Here is a 19,052-nt window from a genome sequence, read left to right as displayed (position 1 = left end):
AGAAAAGATTAATTTACATATACAATCGATAGTTGGATATGTGGAAGTTGTGCTGTCATTTATCCTTTTGCATTCTGTACATTTTCCGCAAGCTCATCCGCAATCCTGCTCCATTGCGTTTTCCTGTGTTTCTAAATGGAGAAAAGAGTACATGTTTGATGTTTCAAAATTTCAGAGACCCATTAAGGCCCCTTGCCAGGACTGCACTAAGTTGTTCTGGCCTGGCACTTGAATTTTGATGGATGATACCTTGCAAATCAAAGACTCTCTTGTAGAAAAAGGAGAGAAGTTTAACTAGAAAATTAAGGACACTGAAGAATGAATAAGAAATTAAGGACACAAAATGATATACCAAATGGCAATCCAGGTGTACAAGGAAATGGCAATCCAGATTCAAAGACACGTCACTTCTAAAAAAAATGAATTTTGCACCTTTCTTAAAAATCACATCCGTTAGATGTCTTTTTCATCGTTTTTCTTTTCTTTTTTTTTTTCCATGCAATTCGTTTTCTCCACTTACATTTAAAAGGAAAGAGTCTTAATATGAAGGAAAATGACAAAAGGAATATAGGACAAAAAATTAACAAAGCAGCCTCAAGAAGCCCGTTAACAATGAAACAAAATATAGGGAAAATTGTTCAAAATGTCTATCATATTTTACTAAATACTGTTTTGTATTCATCGCTTTAAAGATAATAACTTTACATCCCTTATAAAATTCAGTCAATAAAATTTTGAACCAACCTAGAGTTTTGATTAGTTTTATCCTAAATTTATCACGCGACCCATACATAGTCACTGTTTAGGAATAAAAATGTTAAATTTCATTTATAGTTAAATAAATGATCCGATCCATATCCATTTTTACTCCTAAAAAGTAGAGACTTGACTTGAATGAACCATATTCATTTTTTTTTTTTTGAAATTGGACTCCGTCTATATTCATTTTTACTATTAAAAAGTGGGATTTGATCTTTTTATATATAAAAAAATGACTACATGTAAGTTACGTGGTGATTTCAGACTAAAACATGATCGAAAATTTAGGTTGGAATCAAATTTTATTAACTTGAATTTGTAAAAGCATGTAAAGTTAATATTTAAAAAATGAAAAAATTCATATATGTGATAAGATGTAAGAGATGTTCTAAACGATTTTCTCCAAAATATATTAAGAGGAATGGCCGCCTTGTAATGGGTCCACTTATGTCATCAAGAAGAAGACGGAAATTTGGTGGCTTTGAGATAGAAATGACAGGCTTAAATAGTTCCTCATTTCTCAGCCATCTGATTATAGATGATCATATTATTGACAGCCCGATTGCAGGATGACGGACTCAGTTACGGGCCCGAAATTATAGCGACACTACTACGCAATTCTTCCTCGTACGACAAATGATAGAAACAACAAGGTTAATGTGGACGGCCAGTAGAATTTTGTCAAATGTGTCATATGCCCTCTTATATTTTGTAATTAGAGATTGTGTCCCCAATAGCCAATTGAGCTTGTTTCAGGCCTCCAAGGCACAAAAATCCAATAGTTTTCAAGTGAAAGAGCAGTGGGAAAAAAAAAAAGGGAAAATGTTTCTCTTACCAAATAATCAGGAAAGTGACAGGGGGTTCTTTTTGACGATTATGACAATTCACATGAGATTTGGCCGAATTTTGGTACATATGAAATTTTGGTGATTACGCTCTACATAATGCATAGTAGAGCTTTTGAGTTATAATTCTTTTAAAAATATGTACTCTTTTCAAAACTAGAGTTACTATTGCAATACTCATTAATTTTTCACAAAATATAAGGTTTGATCCATAATAGAGTTTAGTTTATTCTATTTTAGTGCAAATACATTTTTTTTTACAATTGCTAATTTTTTAATATATTTTTTTCTTGATTATGACAACCACATTGTACTTTTCAATCTATACTTAATTAATGAATTTATAATTGTAGAAATTTTTTTATCTTTTTCTATATGTATTCACATAACACGTACACTTTTAATTAGAACAATCTAAAAAAGTGCGACATTTATGAAGTGTATAATTTTGTTATGCGGTTGGACCTCAATACGTACCTACAGTTGTGGGTGTTAATACAACATGTTAAATTAGAAGGGTATTTGTGCAATTCCATAAGACACCAAAGGGCTTGAACTAAATTCTAACCACAACGTCATCAATCATTTCGCTTGGCTCAAATTTGGAAAGTCTGCTTTGTTTCTTTATACTAGCACCTTAAAATGCTTCATCCATATCATTATTGTCATTGGTACAGACCAAATTTTCTATATTTTCTTAGCTCCCTTGTGGAATCACTAGCTGTATAATCCAGTACTATCCAAGAAAATTCCCTCGGCCGCCAATAATCCAAATCAGATTCTTGTTCCAAGCTTCCAAAGGTTTACTTCTCCTCTCTTATCCCCAGTTTCCTATCCATCCCATGCGCTCAAATCAATTCTTTAGCTGCAAATGAATTTGTTACCTGTGTTTCTAAAGATGTTCGCTTGATGAGCTATGACATGTTTGATTGATGTACTATTAGTTTTTCTGGATTCTAAGCTTCTTCTGCTTATTGTTTTTTTCTTTTCCAACAAAAAGAAAATTGTGACGGGTGTTTTAGGTTTCGATTTGATGAATTTGGAGTTGGTTGTCGTTAATTTCCTATAAAAATCTAAACTTTTCTTGGTTTGAGTACTTTTCTTATAATTTTTTAAAGAAGAGTGAAAAAATGAGAGTTTCTTTTTGTGGATATAGTTGCAGCGAAATGATGATTGCGGTGGGTCCACTTTTCAAATTTTAGCTTGACTAATACTTGATGAGGATGAATATGTTGTGTTTTTTTACTGTTTTGATGGCTGAGTAGCTTCTTTTTTTTTTTGGGGGGTAAAATTGGTTGCTTAGCTGCAATTATTCTTACTCTTGTATTGCTAATTACTATTTGTCTCTGAAAAATCTTTTTGTTGATACTCTAAGCTTGGGAAGTCTTATATGCTTGGAGACTATAGGGTTATGCATTATTTTGTAGTTATGAGTAGGTAATTTTTGATCAGCTCAGAGTACTAGATATGATTGGTGGTAGTAATTTTGATGTATTAGCTCTGTTTTCCCATTGCTTTGCATCTGGAATGGACAAACTCTCTTTGTAAGTTCAGTTTTGGTTAAGCCAAATTTAATGAGGCGTCATTGAAGTTTACTAATTTTAAGATTCTCTTGAGCTATTATCAATAATGAGAGCGAAAAAAGCACAATATTTCTTAGCATGTTACACAATTTATAGGTATAGCATCTACACTGGATTTGTTAGTCAAGATCGTTCTCGTTTCTGTGGAGAAGTGATGGCAGTAGGCTTATCAATCTTATCATTTGCTTCCTGGAGCTGTGAACAAGTATTAAATTCCTTGCACTTTATTCTTTTGAGTTTTGGCGAGAGAAAGTAACTGGACAAACTTGCTTCTATGCTTGATTACTTAATTCAAACTTCATTCAGCATCTTCCAGTTTTTTATGCTTTCATTTTGGCTTCTTTATCTCTATCTTATGTTAGATGCCATGATATATCCTTGTTCAGCTTTTTAAGTCTCGTAAAAATCTGAAAACAATTGCGAATACATAACTCTAAAAGTTTCCCTGCTGTAGTTCACTTGCTAAAGTTTTCATGCCATATATTTTGTAAGGCCAACATTTGACCTAGATTTTGCTGTGCTTGGTAAATGGCACTGTAATTGTTGATTCTGGTTTGTTTATTTTCATATATGGGAACAATGGGAAACTTTCGGTTGATTTAAGTTTCTCACATTGATCAGTTGTTGGGCAACTGGGTAACATAATATACAGTGGGTATTTGCCTAATTTATCATCTAATATCTCATTTGGCGTCTTTAACCTTTTCACCCACCTTCATGAATTTGTATTTAAACTTTGGTTTTATGATAAACAGGTTTCCCTGATGCATAAAATGGTTATGGTTTTTTGCCTCCTGATAATTTGTCTTATCTTTGCGATGCAATTGATGTAGAGACTTATTTTTGTTTGAACAGATATCTATTTTTCAGTGCACACTTGTTGAACACGGCAAAAGTTAGGTCCAGGACACAATCTCATTTATAGTGAGCTGGCAAAAAAGTGGCAGCTGTCATCTCCTTCATAATTAGTATAAGTGTTTGTATTCCTTCTTTTTATGGACAAAAATGGATGCACATTCTTCATTATTCATTCAGAGAACTGGTGAAAGTTTGAGTACCATGGGTGCCTCTGGAGCTACATCACCTTGTCTACCTAATTTGCCTCCTCCTCTTGTTGAGAAATACCCTCAATTACCAGACTCCCTTCATGTTACCTCAGAGCAGGTACTCTCAACAAATACACTTCCCTCTCGTCCTGCTCCATTGGCTTCTAGAAGTGGGGCAGTAGGGCATCAGTTTTCAACGACTTCTGGGTTCCCCAGGGATACTAAGTTTCCTCCAATTTCACCTCAAGGCAGTCAATCACAAAATTATCCCTTCCTTTCCAAGTCATTAAGGGCTGAAACATCTCTAGAAACCATTCCCTCCTCCTTTTCGGGGGTTCATTCTGCTCCAGTTGACAGTTACCACATCGGAAATGGCGGAAATGGCAATACATCCTGGGGTAAAGATGCCCTTCAAGACTTTCCTGACTTTTCTGGTAATGTTCCCGTTCAGAATGATCAAGTAGAGAGCCTTAAATGTGTTATTGCATCTGAAGACCATGCTAAGAGAACTGAGTGGAATGAATGGGCAGATGACCTGATATCTGTTGATGACTCTCTAGATTCCAATTGGGGTGATCTCCTTGTCGATGTCAGCTTTCCCGATCCAGAACCTAAGGTTTGTCTTTCAACTTGCATTTCATGGTATATGTGTTTGTCCTCTGATAGTTCCAATTACAGATGTAGATTGCTTAATTAAGCTCTTAAACAATAGTCTATGCCCCTTCATTTCCTTAACTGGTGCTAAATTGTTCCTAGGATCTCTGATTAGTTGTTTATGCTTAATGTCAATTCTCTAATATTACACAGGATTGATCAATCTGCTTGAGTTTGTAGTGGTAAGTTTATTTCACTTTGTATGAACATTCTGTGTTTAAACCTATACTTCCCCCTTTCCACTTCTTCTATTTGTTGCATGTGTATTGAGGCACAAGCTGCGTGCAAGCTAAACCCCAAGTTAAGTGATAGTGGTATAAGGCTTATAGAGCATAAAGCAGGTTATCCTGGTCATTCCCTGGGACCTGTTAGAAACAAGGACGCTCTTTTACCAATTTGTCTTTTTAGAAAGTAAATTCAATTTCTTTCTGTCTTTACCTTCCCCTATATATCGCAACTTTTCTAGAAAATTTGGTCATTGCTTCCAAAATGTCCTCCCAAGGAATAGTTTATATAATTGTGGATTTGAATGGTGTAGGCAATTTTGGTTATTTTGCAACCTATTCCTCCTTCGTATTGCAAACTATTTGTACTTATTGCAACCTTAGCATACACATGTTTGCAACTTATATGCTTGATTGACATTCTCCAGATAATATTATGCTTGTTTTAATTAATTTTATCGTGTAAATTCATTGCAGGTGTTGAAGTTGTCACCTGAAGTACCTTTGAGAGAGGCCCAGCCTTCTAGTCACACTCCTGTTTCATCTGTACAGAGTATTGATGTTTCTAGTCCATCGTCTGCTGCTCCATTGGCGAAGCCTCGCATGCGTTGGACACCAGAGCTTCATGAGATCTTCGTGGACGCTGTCAATAAGCTTGGTGGTAGTGAAAGTGCGTAGCTTACTGTTTTCTTTTGTAAGTTCTTGATTTAAGTAGGCTTTGCAAGCCAAAATAAACTACCTAATTTAGCAGGAGCTACTCCAAAAGGTGTCTTGAAGCATATGAACAAAGAAGGCCTCACAATCTATCATGTGAAAAGCCATCTACAGGTTCGAGGAACTCTGTTATTGAGCTTTATTCATCTTTATTGTGGTTGTCATTTTTCTCACTCTATTTTTGTTGGTGTTATTCATCTGTCAGAAATATCGAACTGCCAGATACAAACCAGAGCCATCAGAAGGTAGACTCTTATTTAAATTTGCTATTACTTTGTTATGAATGTGTATCACTGGTCTGCTGATCATCTTGGTTTTGCTGCTTTTCCTTAATCTCTCTCGAAATTGGTTATTGTTTGAATCTGTTTAGCAATATGAAACTATTGCAGTAGTTGCATGCGCTTGCTGTATGATTTCAACTGATTTTAACACATTTTGAAACTTCCACATTTGTAAGTATGCATAGAATAAGAGATACTAAAATGGAAACATGTCTAGCTTCAGTATTATTGCTTTAGGCATTTCAGTCTAATGTTGAAAATTATGCTAGAGAAGATAAGAAAGAGGTGAATTATTCTGTTCTGATTGCAGGAACTACAGAAAAGAAGTCACCTACTGTTACAGACATGACATCTCTGGACTTGAAAACGTGAGTTATCTTGTTCTCGTCTCACTTGGCTGTAAACCTAAAAGTCCAATGCATGGCTTCATACCAAGTATGTATTGATATAAAGCTTGATAGGACTTTTAAAGTAGCTACTGATAAGATTGATATCATAGACTGATTTGTGAACTTTTGGTGCATGTTTCTGTTGCCAATGCGTATTATTTTGAATATTGGAGGTTGGCCCTCTCTTAATGTTGACTGTAATATCCATCTTCTTTCGGCAAGGAAAGTTTCTGCCATTCTTTACTTGAGTGAACGTTAATTGTAACATTGTTTGTCAGCTCCTTCGTCTCTAGGGAACTTGACATAGTGGAGAAGGAGCACTCCGGAAAAATTATAACACCTGTTTGTGCAATTTTAGAATTTCAGCTAGGCAGCTTTTGGGAGAAATGACACATTTGTATACAGGAGTAGTAGAATATCTGCCCCTTGGTTAACTTCCCAATGACCAAAGTGTTCAAAAGGAAATGCTTCTTGTTGACTTCTTCTTAGCAGCATCAAACTCTCCACAAATCTGCCTTTGTGAATGATTCTGTCAATGCGCGTACAAAGGCCTTCTCAATTGATTTCATCGAGTATGTTTGACACAGTTTGAGAACAAGACACAGTTCGACATTTGAAATTTTAACGATTGCCTGAGCTTTCTGTCTGTCTGATGACTGAAAATTTGCAAGTAGAAAATTAGCAAAAGATTAACAAAGTTCTTATGCTAATTGTAACCTTTTCGCCACTTTCTGCTTCACTCATTTCATCTCAAATAATTCTCAGCATCATGTTTGTGGATGCCGTAAGGTTGAGTTCTCTTGACAAATTTAATCTTTTTTTGGCTTTTGGCAGCCATATTTGTTGATTTAATGATCTGTGAACTTTTGAAATTCAACTTTAACACCAGAAAAGTGATTGTAAAAGATTGAAGTTGATAAGGATGGGTGAACTTATCCATTGTAGTAGTAAATTTATGGCTCACGTGAGAGCTAGTTTACCAACTTTCTGTGGTTGTGATCAATTGAGATGGCAAAATTTTCTGGGGGAAAATCAGACTGCTTTTTCCTGGATGTAAACCTAGTGCAAAGACATTGGTATCATAATAAGAAATGGCTGCCCTCGGTAAAAATGACTTTAAAAAAAATCAGCACGTTGTCCATCTGGTGTAAGACTTGTCTGCATTTCTCCCCTCACTGCATAAAATGGAAAAAGTTTAGTCCATGATCAGCTTTTTATTATGCAAGCTTGCCATCATTGTGTATTGCTCAGTGTACTTCCTTCGATTTATGAAGCTTACAGTTTCACTCTTACTACCACTCAAGCATATTTGTAGGAGTAAGGGAGGACTCCTAGAGTGCTCTTTGCTGTCAGGTTTAGGGTTTGAATCCTGAGCCTAATAGTTAGGGGTAGGACAGGTATGGGGAAGTAGTGGGACGGTAAAAAGAAATTAAAAAAAAAAGTCACACTGGGGCTATCAGGAGGCAAGTTGTTAACGTGCAAATTTGGAATGAAATTCTGATTCTTTAATTATTCGCATGTTTTCGGGCTTTTTCCTATGTTGTTGGTGTACATGCACAATATCTGTTTCAGATGTTGGATATATCCGTTCATTTGCTTCTTTTGGTTTTTATTTTTATGATTGCTTGTTGTCTAGGAGACCAAGTCTTCTGCAGTTTATGCATATGAGCTAAAATTCTTGTATCATTCTTTTTACATGGAGGAATGAATTGGCCTTTGCTTCAACAGTTTTGATTCCTAACAGTGTCTCTGTGTAATTAGAGGTGCAGACTTCAAATTTCTTGCTTTCAATTTGCCATTACAGGACTACAGGAATAACTGAAGCCCTAAGACTGCAAATGGAAGTTCAAAAACAACTACATGAACAACTTGAGGTACGCAGCTAATGAAATAACTTGTATAAGAGATTTTTGGTACTTTAGCCTTATCAGGTGAATTAAGAAAATTTGCCTCTCACTGAAATTTTTTTACTGGTCTGTAATTCTGTCGGCTGCAATGTATTGCTCTTTTCATTTAATCAGGAGATGCTCAAAACTTATTTTTGTCAAAGACCTTACACACTGATCATTTGGGTTTGGATGAATCATCTTAGGGGCTGCTTGGTTAAAGGGTTTGGGAATCACAGAATGGAATAAACCCCTTATTTGTTGCTTGGGTTAAGCCTATTGGAATGCAATCTTTGGAATCATTTCTAAAAAATCGGACTTATCCCATTCCCGAGCAAATTGGGAGGTTTTGGACAAAACCCTCAACTAATTCCCTCAGACAATATTTATGACGGGCCTACCCTCTCTTTCTCTCCATCACACGCAGCACCTTCTGTTCTTCTTGTTCATCAGATTTCCTATCTCTTCTTGTTCATCTCTTATCCAAAATTTCTTCTCCGTTGCCTCTGCAATTTTCTTCTCCGTATGCAAGCTTTTCTCTTCCTTCTTCTCTGTTTTTTCAGGCTACTCACTGGCTAGCTAAAAATAAAAAAGAAAAGAAGGGAATCTGACAGAATAACACTAACTGGACCAAAATGCTATGCTCTGGACCCATCACCTTCTCACTTTTATTCCACTCACGCTACTCACTGTGTTTTCTTGAATTACGCATTCAATGGAAGCTCAGAAACAAAGGGTCAATCGATTCTTGATATTTTGGTTATTTGATCCGTGAATACTGGTATAGTTTGGGTGGGCTTCTGGTTGCCTTGTACCTATTTGTAAAATTATTTGCCTGAATACCTTTCAGTTCCATAGTTATGGGCATTAAATACAAAACCTGCCAGTTTCTCATAAAGAGCTGGTATGTTATGGGCAATTTCTTTTTTTTTTTTTTAACTTTCACATATTTAATTTATGTTAAATACAAAACATACTAGTTTTCCTTTGGGCGCTATTTAACCAATTTTTCCCATAAAGAGCTGGTATATTTTTCATAAAGAGTTGGTACAAAATATACTACAAAATCTGCCAGTTTCCCATAAAGAGCTAGTATGTTATGCGCTATTTAACCAATTTTTCATATTTAAACAAATTTATGAAAATTAAAATAACGTATTTGAAAGTTGCGTTTTTATTTGGAAGAACGCATTCCTTGGATGCATTTTTCACCCTTTGGGAAGAGACTCAAAAATCGCCACCCTTTGGGAAGTTAGTTTAAAAACTCCCTCTTTTTGGGAATTTACTCCTTGTTAATGCACCCACTATATTTATTTTCTGGTATTAATTTTTTTTATGGTTTATGATTTTCTTACATTTTATCAAAAAGTTAATAACTATTGTAGTTACAATTATGGAGATGTTAATTTCTCGTATGTGTAATTCTTTTGTTTTATAAGAATTGTTATATCAAGGGTAAATTTGGAATTCAATTGCATTTAATTCCGAAACACTCATCAAACCAAGCATCAGGAATTAGAATGATGCTAATTCCAATGTGTGAACCAAGCTAGATATTGGAATGAAAAGTTTAATTCCAAAACCAGAGTCTATGATTCCATTTCCATTTCCGATTCCAATATATGAAACAAGCACCCCCTTACTGAGACTGTAGTTGGTTGGATTCAACAACTCTTGGGGCTCACTTTTACTGAGTTGTCAACCTTTCTTTTAAGATTAGCCAAACTGTTGGTTAAATTTGATGTTAATGAGGATTCATTGGTTGTGCAATGAACATATAATCTTTTTCTACTTCCATTTGGCTCATTGGGTTCGGTGATTTTTATTTTAATTGTCTCTCAAAATTTCAGCATCATTTGAACAGTCAGATGTACTGCAGTACAAATTCAAAAACTCGTTTTTTTTAAAACTTGTAAAGCAACAATTTTGCAACATGGAGAGAAATTTTGCAAGCTGAAGTCTTCTTCACTTGCAAGAGAACTCGTATTTTTTGATGGTGATTTTATTTTGAATCAAAGGGACTTAACCTTCAGAGAGTCAGAGCATGATTAGGGAGAAAGCTCGTCCATGTTATCCTGCAAAATCGTCTTGGTTCTTTTTCCTTGAAGGAGTCCATCAAGGAAACTCAGTGTGCTGATTCTCTTGATAATTGCCTTGATGACTTGGTGTCCATGAAGTTGCCATCTACATAATGAATCATTATAATTGGGCACAATTTCAGGTGAAACAATTGGACCAGGCAATGCTTTTGAATTATGATATCAATGTGAAAACAAGCGATTCTTAAATCTCCACTGCTTATGGAAATGGCAGTCAACTTATTTGGATTTTGCAACTCGTTGGCCCAATCAAAGGGACCTGTATTTTAACCTTTAAGATATGGTATAACAGTCTATACTGTTTCCAGGATTAGGATTTCTTTCTTGCTATAACAATTATGGACAGAATAGTTTTGAAATCTGAATGTTTTAGCAGGAAGAAGATATGGGTCTATCATCTTTATTATGCAATTATTGACATTTGATGACATCGAATTCTTTCTCTGACTTGTTTATTATTTGAATAGAAATATCATGAAATATATGCTTCTTCCTTTGTATTTTCCGTTTGGCTGAAAGATTGCACTGTCCCTCAGATCCAGAGAAGTTTGCAGTTGCGGATTGAAGAACAGGGCAAATACATTCAACTGATGCTTGAGCAACAGAAGAAGATTGAGGAAGAAAGGTCAAAGAAGAAGGATTCAAATCCTGTTGAAGCTTCTCTCGCCCCATCTAAAGCAGTAGAACCTTTACCTGATGATGAAAAATCGGAAACGCTGGAGAAGAATAATGTAGCTAAAGCTTTAGAGAAGGAAAATGAGGCCAAAGTATTGAGCTCTGGTGATGCTGGAGTTACAGCAGAACAAACTCAGACTCCTAATAGGAAGCAGAAGTCCCCTGAGGGGAAAACATCAGAGGATAATGACCAAGATGGCAATGCCTCCCCTGTAAAACGTGCAAAAGTCGATGGTAGTTTGAACTCATGATAGCTAGTCTTGTAATTGCATTCATAGTTTAGATTGTAGGCGCGGGACATCATGGATAAAGATTGTGGATTGTGGACTGTGGTGGAGATGTTATTGAATTGACAAAAGAATTGTGCATCTATTAAAATGCTAGCTTGATTTTTTTTTTAAAATTTTTTTTCAAACATGCTTGATCTTTCTCGGGAGCTAGTGTTCAATACAACTGACTTTTACCGGGGTAGTTTACCAGTTTTTGATGATCAAACTACTCGTTTTAAGGTTTTCAAACTGGATGGATTAGGTTGGTTCTTGGGAACATGTTTATTGACTGCCATCCATCTGCTATTTTCTAGTCTTGACTCTCTTGCCACTACCTGACTGCCATACTCCATTCACGAGAATTTGTTAAAGAAGTTAAAAAGACAGAGAAAGCTAAGAGGGATGGAGGAAATGAAAGAGGAGAAAAGGGAAAGCAAAGAGACATCTAAAAAGCAGCATCATCACAATTTTCTTGGAGTGTCTATACTTTGGAAACCATGGATATGAACACTTGCCAGCAAAATGAAGTTGGTTATAATTGCAGAATCATATCATCACCACATCTGTCTCTTCACAGTTTCTTGAAGTACAATGAAATTTAGGAAATGGGAAAGTGAAAATGCCAATCCAGTTGAGTTTCGTATCGATTGAATTGAATCATCATAATCTTAAGAAATATGAAGTGATCATAAAATACAATGAGCTTTTTCTGGTGCTTATATTGGTAATGAGAGAATACATATGCATCTCTTGACCGAATCTAATTGGCAATGTGAAGGTGGAGAGGCAGGTGATCATGTGATGACATTAATTTTTGTTACAAGAACATCCCTTTGCCAATAAACACAACCTCTGCTCTTCCGGCAGCTGCAGGGCATCGGTGGATGGACACCATTAAAGAAACTACCTTCCTTTTTATCAAAGGAGAGGGGGGGGGGGGGGGGGGGAACTACAAGAGAACAGTACAAGATCCCTAGATTATCCGTTAGAAGATTTTTAAGTTTGACCAAACCATATGTTAACCTTCGAAAGAAGCAAAAGAAAATCATATTTTGGTTATGTTCATCGTTTTCAGAATAATCATTGTCTAAAATGATTAAGGTTATACAGTGAAATCTTCGCTCTTTATAGGACCATAAATTCTATTAATTTAGAGAAGTATTAATTAATTTGATATATTAATAATTTATTATTATAGAACGTGCTTACAATTCAAAGAAATGCTCGTCTAATCAACTAAAATTTTATTTTATTTCATAAAATAATGAATTATTCTAATAGACTCATATTTTAAGAACATATGATATGTAATTTTAGTGAATTATTAATTTATGATATGAATGGCATCAAAGAGTTGTGGTAAATTTTTTTAAAAAATTATTATCTTATTATTTTGTTGAAATTATTTATCTAGCTTTCCAATTCAAGTCGAAATCGGAGAAAAAAATTATTATTTAATAGAGGCGATTGGTTAAGCTTTTAACCATAAGCTATGCCTATAAATTTGTGAATTAGCAGAGTCAGGAGTTAATGCAAAATTTTAAGGTTATCAAAGTTTTAAGAATTAAAATCCTCTGTAAATTAGGCAAAGTCAGGAGTTAAACGCAAGTTATTAAAGTTTAAGAATTAATATCTCCTCTCTGTAGCCTATCAAAAACAAGAAAATACCCTAACTTTGACATATTTATGAACTCTCTAGTCTTGTCATGATAAAGGAGACTGAAAAAAAAAAGCCAAACGAAATACTTGAAATAAATGGTAGGTCATGAATCATGATATCCCCATGAACATTTAATAAAAGGAGAAATCTAAATTCCTTTCCATTAATCAAATTAATTACAGATACACAGTGGAGTAACTGTCAGTAATTATTTAGAAAAACCCAAAACGGAAAAAGACAATTCAGTTAGTTATCGTTGTCTGCAGTTAAACAACAAAAGGACGGATAAGTCTGTGCAAGTGAGCCGGGCCCCACCCTCACCCACTCTTTAACTCCGCAATCCAAAAACCTGCTGCGGTCCCCACATCCAAACATCCCCTTACCAATACGTTCCTGCCTCGTCATCTGACGGAATTCCCGAAATACCCCTGTGTCGGTTATTCTTTGTCATCCATGAAATTCCTTCCTTCTTCCACCGCTTCCATTTCAACACCATAACCATTTGCTTTTTCTTCTCAGAAATATCAGAATAAACCCAAATCCTCCCCCTTCCTAACCCGGGCTCTCTCTTCTCTATTTTTTCCTTCAGGAAAGCGTGCATGCAGCCACGTTTTTGTTGATTTTGACATCTCTTTTTCATTTTTTATTGCTTTAAAACAGTGCAAAAGAGATGAGCTAAATAGAGTTGGAGAAGAGGGAGTTGAGGGATCTGCAGAAATATGCTTTTAAGCCTTCAGGTATATGTATTATTCATCATGGCACAAATTTTTTTTCTGTAAATTTAATCAAAGCCATTGCATCTTGTTTACATTTTTGGTCCGCAGGAAGAAGCGTGAAGGGACAATGATGTTAGTGAGAATTAAACCATCCTTATTCGCCTAGGAATATAGACCCTTTTGATTAGTAATATGTACCGGATCCTATGCCATGTTAAATGTTTTTATTTCTGTTGCTTTTTCTGTTATTTTTATGTTTTTGTTTTGGCATATTCTGTTATGATGAAGACATGTATTGGCTTTTCAGGTTGTTGATCAATTGGTTTGTTATGTTTTGCATTTGTTAATATGAGGGTTGGTTAGAATGTTGGTTTGGATAATGGTTACTGGTATAGTACTTCTGTGGCTTTTGTGGGTACGAGTTTGATATACCAACAAAAGTTTAATGGTATAGTACTTCTGAGGCTTTTGTGGGGTTTTCTTGTTTTTGTTTGGTATCATATTCTAGTATGGGTATACATCTTTGGTGCATCCTCTTTCTGTTGGAGGATTTTGCAACATTATTCATCTCAATTATTTGATTTTTTTTTGTTGCAATTCTGATGTACTCCATTTTTGTTTTATGTTTGTCGGTTGGAACGAGAAGTTGCTCTTTGGTGCGATTGGCGTTCACATTGTGTTCCTGTCACTCAAAATGTTAAGCAATGACAGTATTTTGCTTGGTTGTTGCTGATCTCTTAACATAAATGTGAATTTCTGCCCAAGAAATGATTTTTATCTCTTTCCAATTGCTTACGCATGTAACTCTTGGTGGTATTATCACGTTATAAAGCTCGTGTATTTCTTACTGACCTATTCTTTTACTTGATTGGATTTTTTTGCAGTAAAGATTTTTTTTTTCTTTTGAAATAATGTAGGATTACTACTTTGTGCATTTAGTTTTGTAATGCTACGCTGCTTTGTTTTCTTGAAGGTCCGCTGATCAGGGATGGGGAAGAAAGGGGGCTGGTTTTCTGCAGTGAAAAGGGTGCTTAGTCCTGAATCAAATGAAAAGAAAGATAAGGTAGGGTACTTGAACGCCTAAAAATTTTCTTTTTTCATGCTTTGACTGATTGAAAGTTTATTCATCATTTCATTTTTGTTGAATTTTTTCAACTAGAAAACCCGTAAATCGAAAAGATGGTTTGGAAGACAGAGGAGCGCGGATTTGGATGCTGTACAAACAGAAAATGCAATCGCAACTCCTGCAGCCTCATCTACTGTGGAGGAAGTAAAATTGACTGAAGCTGAAAATGAGCAGAATAAACATGCCTATTCTGTTGCTCTTGCCACTGCCGTGGCAGCAGAAGCAGCTGTAGCAGCTGCTAAGGCAGCAGCAGAGATTGTTCGGCTCACAGCTGCAGCTCATTATTCTGGCAAATCAAAGGACGAAATTGCTGCTATCAAGATTCAAACAGCTTTTCGTGGATACATGGTGACATTAGTGGTTCCTTTTGTTGGCACTTGAAATTGTTCAGTGATCATATGTATGCAGACACATTAGCTGGGCATGCATTTGTTGTCTTCCATAAAGAACCTCAAATATTCGTAGTCGTTGCCTTTCATGAACCTTCTACTTGCCACAGAAAAGAAAGACCTCGAATCAAGTTGAGAAATTTAACTTTTTTTTGACAAAGTCCTGAGTATAATCGAGTTAATTACTATGCGTTATCTACTATCGGTCAAGCTTAATTGTCATGGTTCTGGTTAGAGGTTAGTTATGCATTTCATGCCTCCCTGGAGGATACTTGCAGGCATTTATTATGTGACATGACTCCTTGCATTTCATAGTGTGATTTATGACATCTTAGGCAAGAAGGGCATTGCGGGCTTTAAGAGGATTGGTGAGGTTGAAAACTATGGTTCAAGGGCAATCTGTCAAACGTCAAGCAACAACCACCTTAAGATGCATGCAGGCCCTCGCCCATGTGCAATCTCAGATTCATGCAAGGAGAATCAGAATGTCAGAGGAGAATGAGGCTCTCCAGAGACAGATCCAACAGAAGCGTGAGAAGGAGCTTGAGAAGCTGAGAACATCTGTAAGTGTTCCCCAGCCACCCCCCCCCCCCCCGGTGGGGGATTTTAAGGGAATATGTAGGTTATACACTACTATCACTGCACCTCCACAATTTTTGTGCTTTCCAAATTGTCTAGTACAAGAGAGCTCTAGATTTTTAACATCTGTAAAGATCCACTCACTGCTATGCCTCTTGTTTTTTCACATGCTAATTATCACCTGTAGCTGGCAATTCTGTATGCGTTGCTCATTCAGATGTGAATCAGTTTAGGCTGCAAAAGCTTCTGGAATTGGACAAGAATATACATATCTTAATTTATATCAACACTGACATTTTTGTATCTACTGGATTATGTGTGGGCAGCAGCAAAACCAGTGCAACATGATAACTTGTAGAGACCTTAAGTATGAAAGATATGAAGCTGATGCTCTTGAATTAGATTTAACCTTCCTGTGTGGGCTCTTAGATTTATTTCAAGTTAAATAGAACATCTGGAGTTCCTTCAATTGTTGATCCAACGTTGATTTACTTATTTGTGCCTTGAATGAGAAGAAATTTCTTATGCTTGAATCACCCCAAATAGTGCAAGCTCATATGTGTAATGTGGATGTAAAGCAAGGTTTTCTGTCTTGTTTCTTCGTTTTGATTACAAGTGGGATCAAGATAATTGTGAAAATTTATGACAGATTGGAGATAACTGGAATGACAGCACTCAATCAAAGGAGCAACACGAAGCAACCCTGCAGAGCAAGCACGAAGCAGCTATTAGAAGGGAAAGGGCATTGGCTTATGCATATTCGCATCAGGTACCTTACTTTTGTCATTTCTTGTACTTCCTTAAGATCAGTTGCTTATTCTTTCTGGCATTGGAAGAGCCATCCTCCAGATTTCGTCTATCTATCAGAATCTACAAGTGAAAAGCATAATCCTTTTGATGTTTTAGCAGGAACAATGGACATAATATTGCATATTTATGCATTACTAAAACACACCATAGTATGTTTAGCCGGTTGTTAACTAGTCCTTTTTTCCTGCACTTCCTTGTAGTTGTAGGAAGTTACAGCCCTTGAAGTTTAAGTTGCTCTTTGCACTTTTTACCTTGTTCAGTTTCTTAATTGTTATGCATCATGCTTTTGATTTAAATCATATATCAATCTTACAGCAATTCTTAAATTCCGTGAGTTATTTTCTATGGTCATTTGTATCTGAACCATTATTCTGAATCTATAAGTTGTTGCTGCAAATCTTCAAGAAATATTATACAAATTTGGATTCCATGAAGCCATTTATCATGTCTACATATAATGTGGACAAGGTTACATTCTTCACCAGAGATGGTATATGAGTGATGTTTCTGTGCATTTTATTTCCCCTGCATAGAAGCATTAGAGTGATGGATTTCTTGAGTGGAGTCCAATTTCTAGCTCTCTCGCTTTCACTTGATAAGTGAAATTGTAAGGCAGGGTTGCTATGCTAAAATGTTCGTTGTGCAACTTCTTTTTGGAAATTATCTTTGAACATAGAGTAAATAATCTCTGTCTCAGCAAACACGGAGAAACTCTTCTAAATCTGCAAACCAGACGTTCATGGATCCAAACAATCCTCAGTGGGGGTGGAGTTGGTTAGAGCGATGGATGGCTGCCCGGCCTTGGGAATCAAAAACTGCAGTTGACAAAGAGCTCAACAGTGATCGTGCTTCTCTAAAGAGTGCAACCCGAGCTGCTTCTGTTGGGGAATTCCGCCCATACTATGATGATAATAAGCCTTCTCCATCTGCTCATAGGCAAAGCCGCCCTCCAAGTCGTCAATCACCTTCAACTCCCCATTCAAAGACACCAACCTCGTCCTACATTACAGGAAAGATGAGGTCACCAAGTGTAAAAGGAAGTAACCGTTTGGATGAAGACTCTAGAAGCTTCTGCAGTGCACAGTCAGATTTCCAACGGAGGCATAGTATAGCTGGTTCTTCAGTGAGGGATGATGAGAGCCTTGCAAGCTCTCCTGCAGTTCCTAGCTACATGGCCCCTACGCATTCAGCTAAAGCCAAGTCCAGGTTACCAAGCCCCATGGGTTTGGAAAACAATGGGACACCAGACAAAGGATCAGTTAGTTCTTCGAGGAAGAGGTTATCTTTCTCCACTTCTCCTGCTACCGCAAGGAGGCACTCTGGGTCCCCTAAGATGGATGCCAGCTCTGTTAAAGACATCAATGCTACCTCATGAGGATGAAAGCCAGCCAATGACAAATGTAGATATGAGAAGACATCAATGTTTATATAAACTTAAGACAGCTGGTATGATTTTGAAATAACATATAACCAATCGAACAATTCGAGCTGTTTTCGACCTCTTGGACAATTTGAGAAGAATGAATAGAGTGAAAACTGAATGAGAAGAACTGTTAGTGATCTCAGGTGAAAAAGGTGTCGCTTTGGATTCTGAAATTTATCAGTTTGGATAGCAACCTATATTTGATGTATATTTTTGGCTTCAAGATGATCTTATCTGGGAATTCTTTGATATATATGCTGCTTCAGTTCTGTGAATAATGGGGTAATGTAAACATTTGGTGATGTTCAGTTGGAGGATAGACATTTCAGCTTGTCGTGTACAAGGTTTATATATTAGCCCTGATAGTAAAGCAAGCTTGTCACAAAAGGTGCATAGACAAATATTTGCTTCTCTGTACTCACATGTTTCCTTGCAGTCTCTCTGGAGTTGTTTTCAGGCATCCGGTTCCAATAAACGAAAATTTTGTCAAATTGCACTCATATAATGCAGTTCAGATTTTCCACTGCCAAATGGTACGGGATAAAAAGGATGCTTGTAGTTTGCTTCGAGTTCACACATTCATCATAAGAAAGCCAACACCGACATTACCTCCACCCCCATCCCCACTTTCTCCCTAAAAAAAACCCCCAGTCCCCCAGTGGGTGAAAAATCGCTGAAACAAACCCATGAGTTTGAGGTAACTAGTAAGCAAATTGTTGATGCGAATGGGAGGTCACAAGTTTGGCTCCTGCATATAGCACTTTGAAAAACTTTGGGTTAGACCTTCAGTCGAATTTTGCAGGCACTCCTTGAATGCGAATGCGAATTAATCTCACTGAAAGTAGGGATATCGGGTGCTCAAAGCAAAAAAAGAAAAAAAAAATTGCTGAAACTTTATGCATATCTGCCTCTAATACTTTTGATC

At 36.4% G+C, this 19,052-nt stretch overlaps 2 protein-coding genes across 5 annotated transcripts; both read left to right on the top strand.

The window, feature by feature from the left end:
• The first annotated feature begins 2,207 nt into the window (after positions 1-2,207).
• On the top strand, positions 2,208-11,525 carry LOC113783112 (protein PHR1-LIKE 1-like). 3 transcript variants are annotated; one of them, XM_027329152.1, is made up of 9 exons: positions 2,208-2,405; positions 4,043-4,667; positions 4,764-4,849; positions 5,589-5,781; positions 5,860-5,939; positions 6,031-6,070; positions 6,417-6,474; positions 8,300-8,369; positions 11,017-11,525. In XM_027329152.1, exons 2-9 carry the CDS (start codon positions 4,193-4,195, stop codon positions 11,404-11,406), a joined length of 1,392 nt encoding a protein of 463 aa, XP_027184953.1. In that variant the 5' UTR covers positions 2,208-2,405; positions 4,043-4,192; the 3' UTR covers positions 11,407-11,525. The 3 variants fall into 3 exon arrangements, with proteins under 3 accessions (XP_027184953.1, XP_027184952.1, XP_027184951.1); XM_027329151.1 differs by having other exon boundaries at positions 4,043-4,849; positions 5,863-5,939; XM_027329150.1 differs by having other exon boundaries at positions 4,043-4,849.
• A 2,049-nt stretch (positions 11,526-13,574) lies between these two features.
• Positions 13,575-18,528, top strand: LOC113783702 (protein IQ-DOMAIN 1-like). Of its 2 annotated transcripts, none has more exons than XM_027329909.1 (6): positions 13,575-13,821; positions 14,774-14,863; positions 14,960-15,274; positions 15,651-15,878; positions 16,544-16,663; positions 17,402-18,528. In XM_027329909.1, exons 2-6 carry the CDS (start codon positions 14,789-14,791, stop codon positions 18,077-18,079), a joined length of 1,416 nt encoding a protein of 471 aa, XP_027185710.1. In that variant the 5' UTR covers positions 13,575-13,821; positions 14,774-14,788; the 3' UTR covers positions 18,080-18,528. The 2 variants fall into 2 exon arrangements, with proteins under 2 accessions (XP_027185710.1, XP_027185711.1); XM_027329910.1 differs by lacking the exon at positions 13,575-13,821 and adding an exon at positions 14,476-14,548.
• The last annotated feature ends 524 nt before the right edge of the window (positions 18,529-19,052 follow it).

This window comes from Coffea eugenioides, chromosome 9 (genome assembly GCF_003713205.1).
Source record: "Coffea eugenioides isolate CCC68of chromosome 9, Ceug_1.0, whole genome shotgun sequence".
Lineage (NCBI taxonomy): Eukaryota > Viridiplantae > Streptophyta > Magnoliopsida > Gentianales > Rubiaceae > Coffea > Coffea eugenioides.
This window is presented reverse-complemented; position numbering and strand designations above follow the sequence as displayed.

Coding starts and splice junctions, on each gene's coding strand:
- LOC113783702 (XM_027329909.1), top strand. CDS start 14,789: ATGGGGAAGAAAGGGGGCTGGTTTTCTGCAGTGAAAAGGGTGCTTAGT. Junction 14,864..14,959: donor CAAATGAAAAGAAAGATAAG/GTAGGGTACTTG, acceptor TTTTTCAACTAG/AAAACCCGTAAATCGAAAAG. Junction 15,275..15,650: donor CAGCTTTTCGTGGATACATG/GTGACATTAGTG, acceptor ATGACATCTTAG/GCAAGAAGGGCATTGCGGGC.
- LOC113783112 (XM_027329150.1), top strand. CDS start 4,193: ATGGATGCACATTCTTCATTATTCATTCAGAGAACTGGTGAAAGTTTG. Junction 4,850..5,588: donor TTCCCGATCCAGAACCTAAG/GTTTGTCTTTCA, acceptor AATTCATTGCAG/GTGTTGAAGTTGTCACCTGA. Junction 5,782..5,859: donor TAAGCTTGGTGGTAGTGAAA/GTGCGTAGCTTA, acceptor TACCTAATTTAG/CAGGAGCTACTCCAAAAGGT.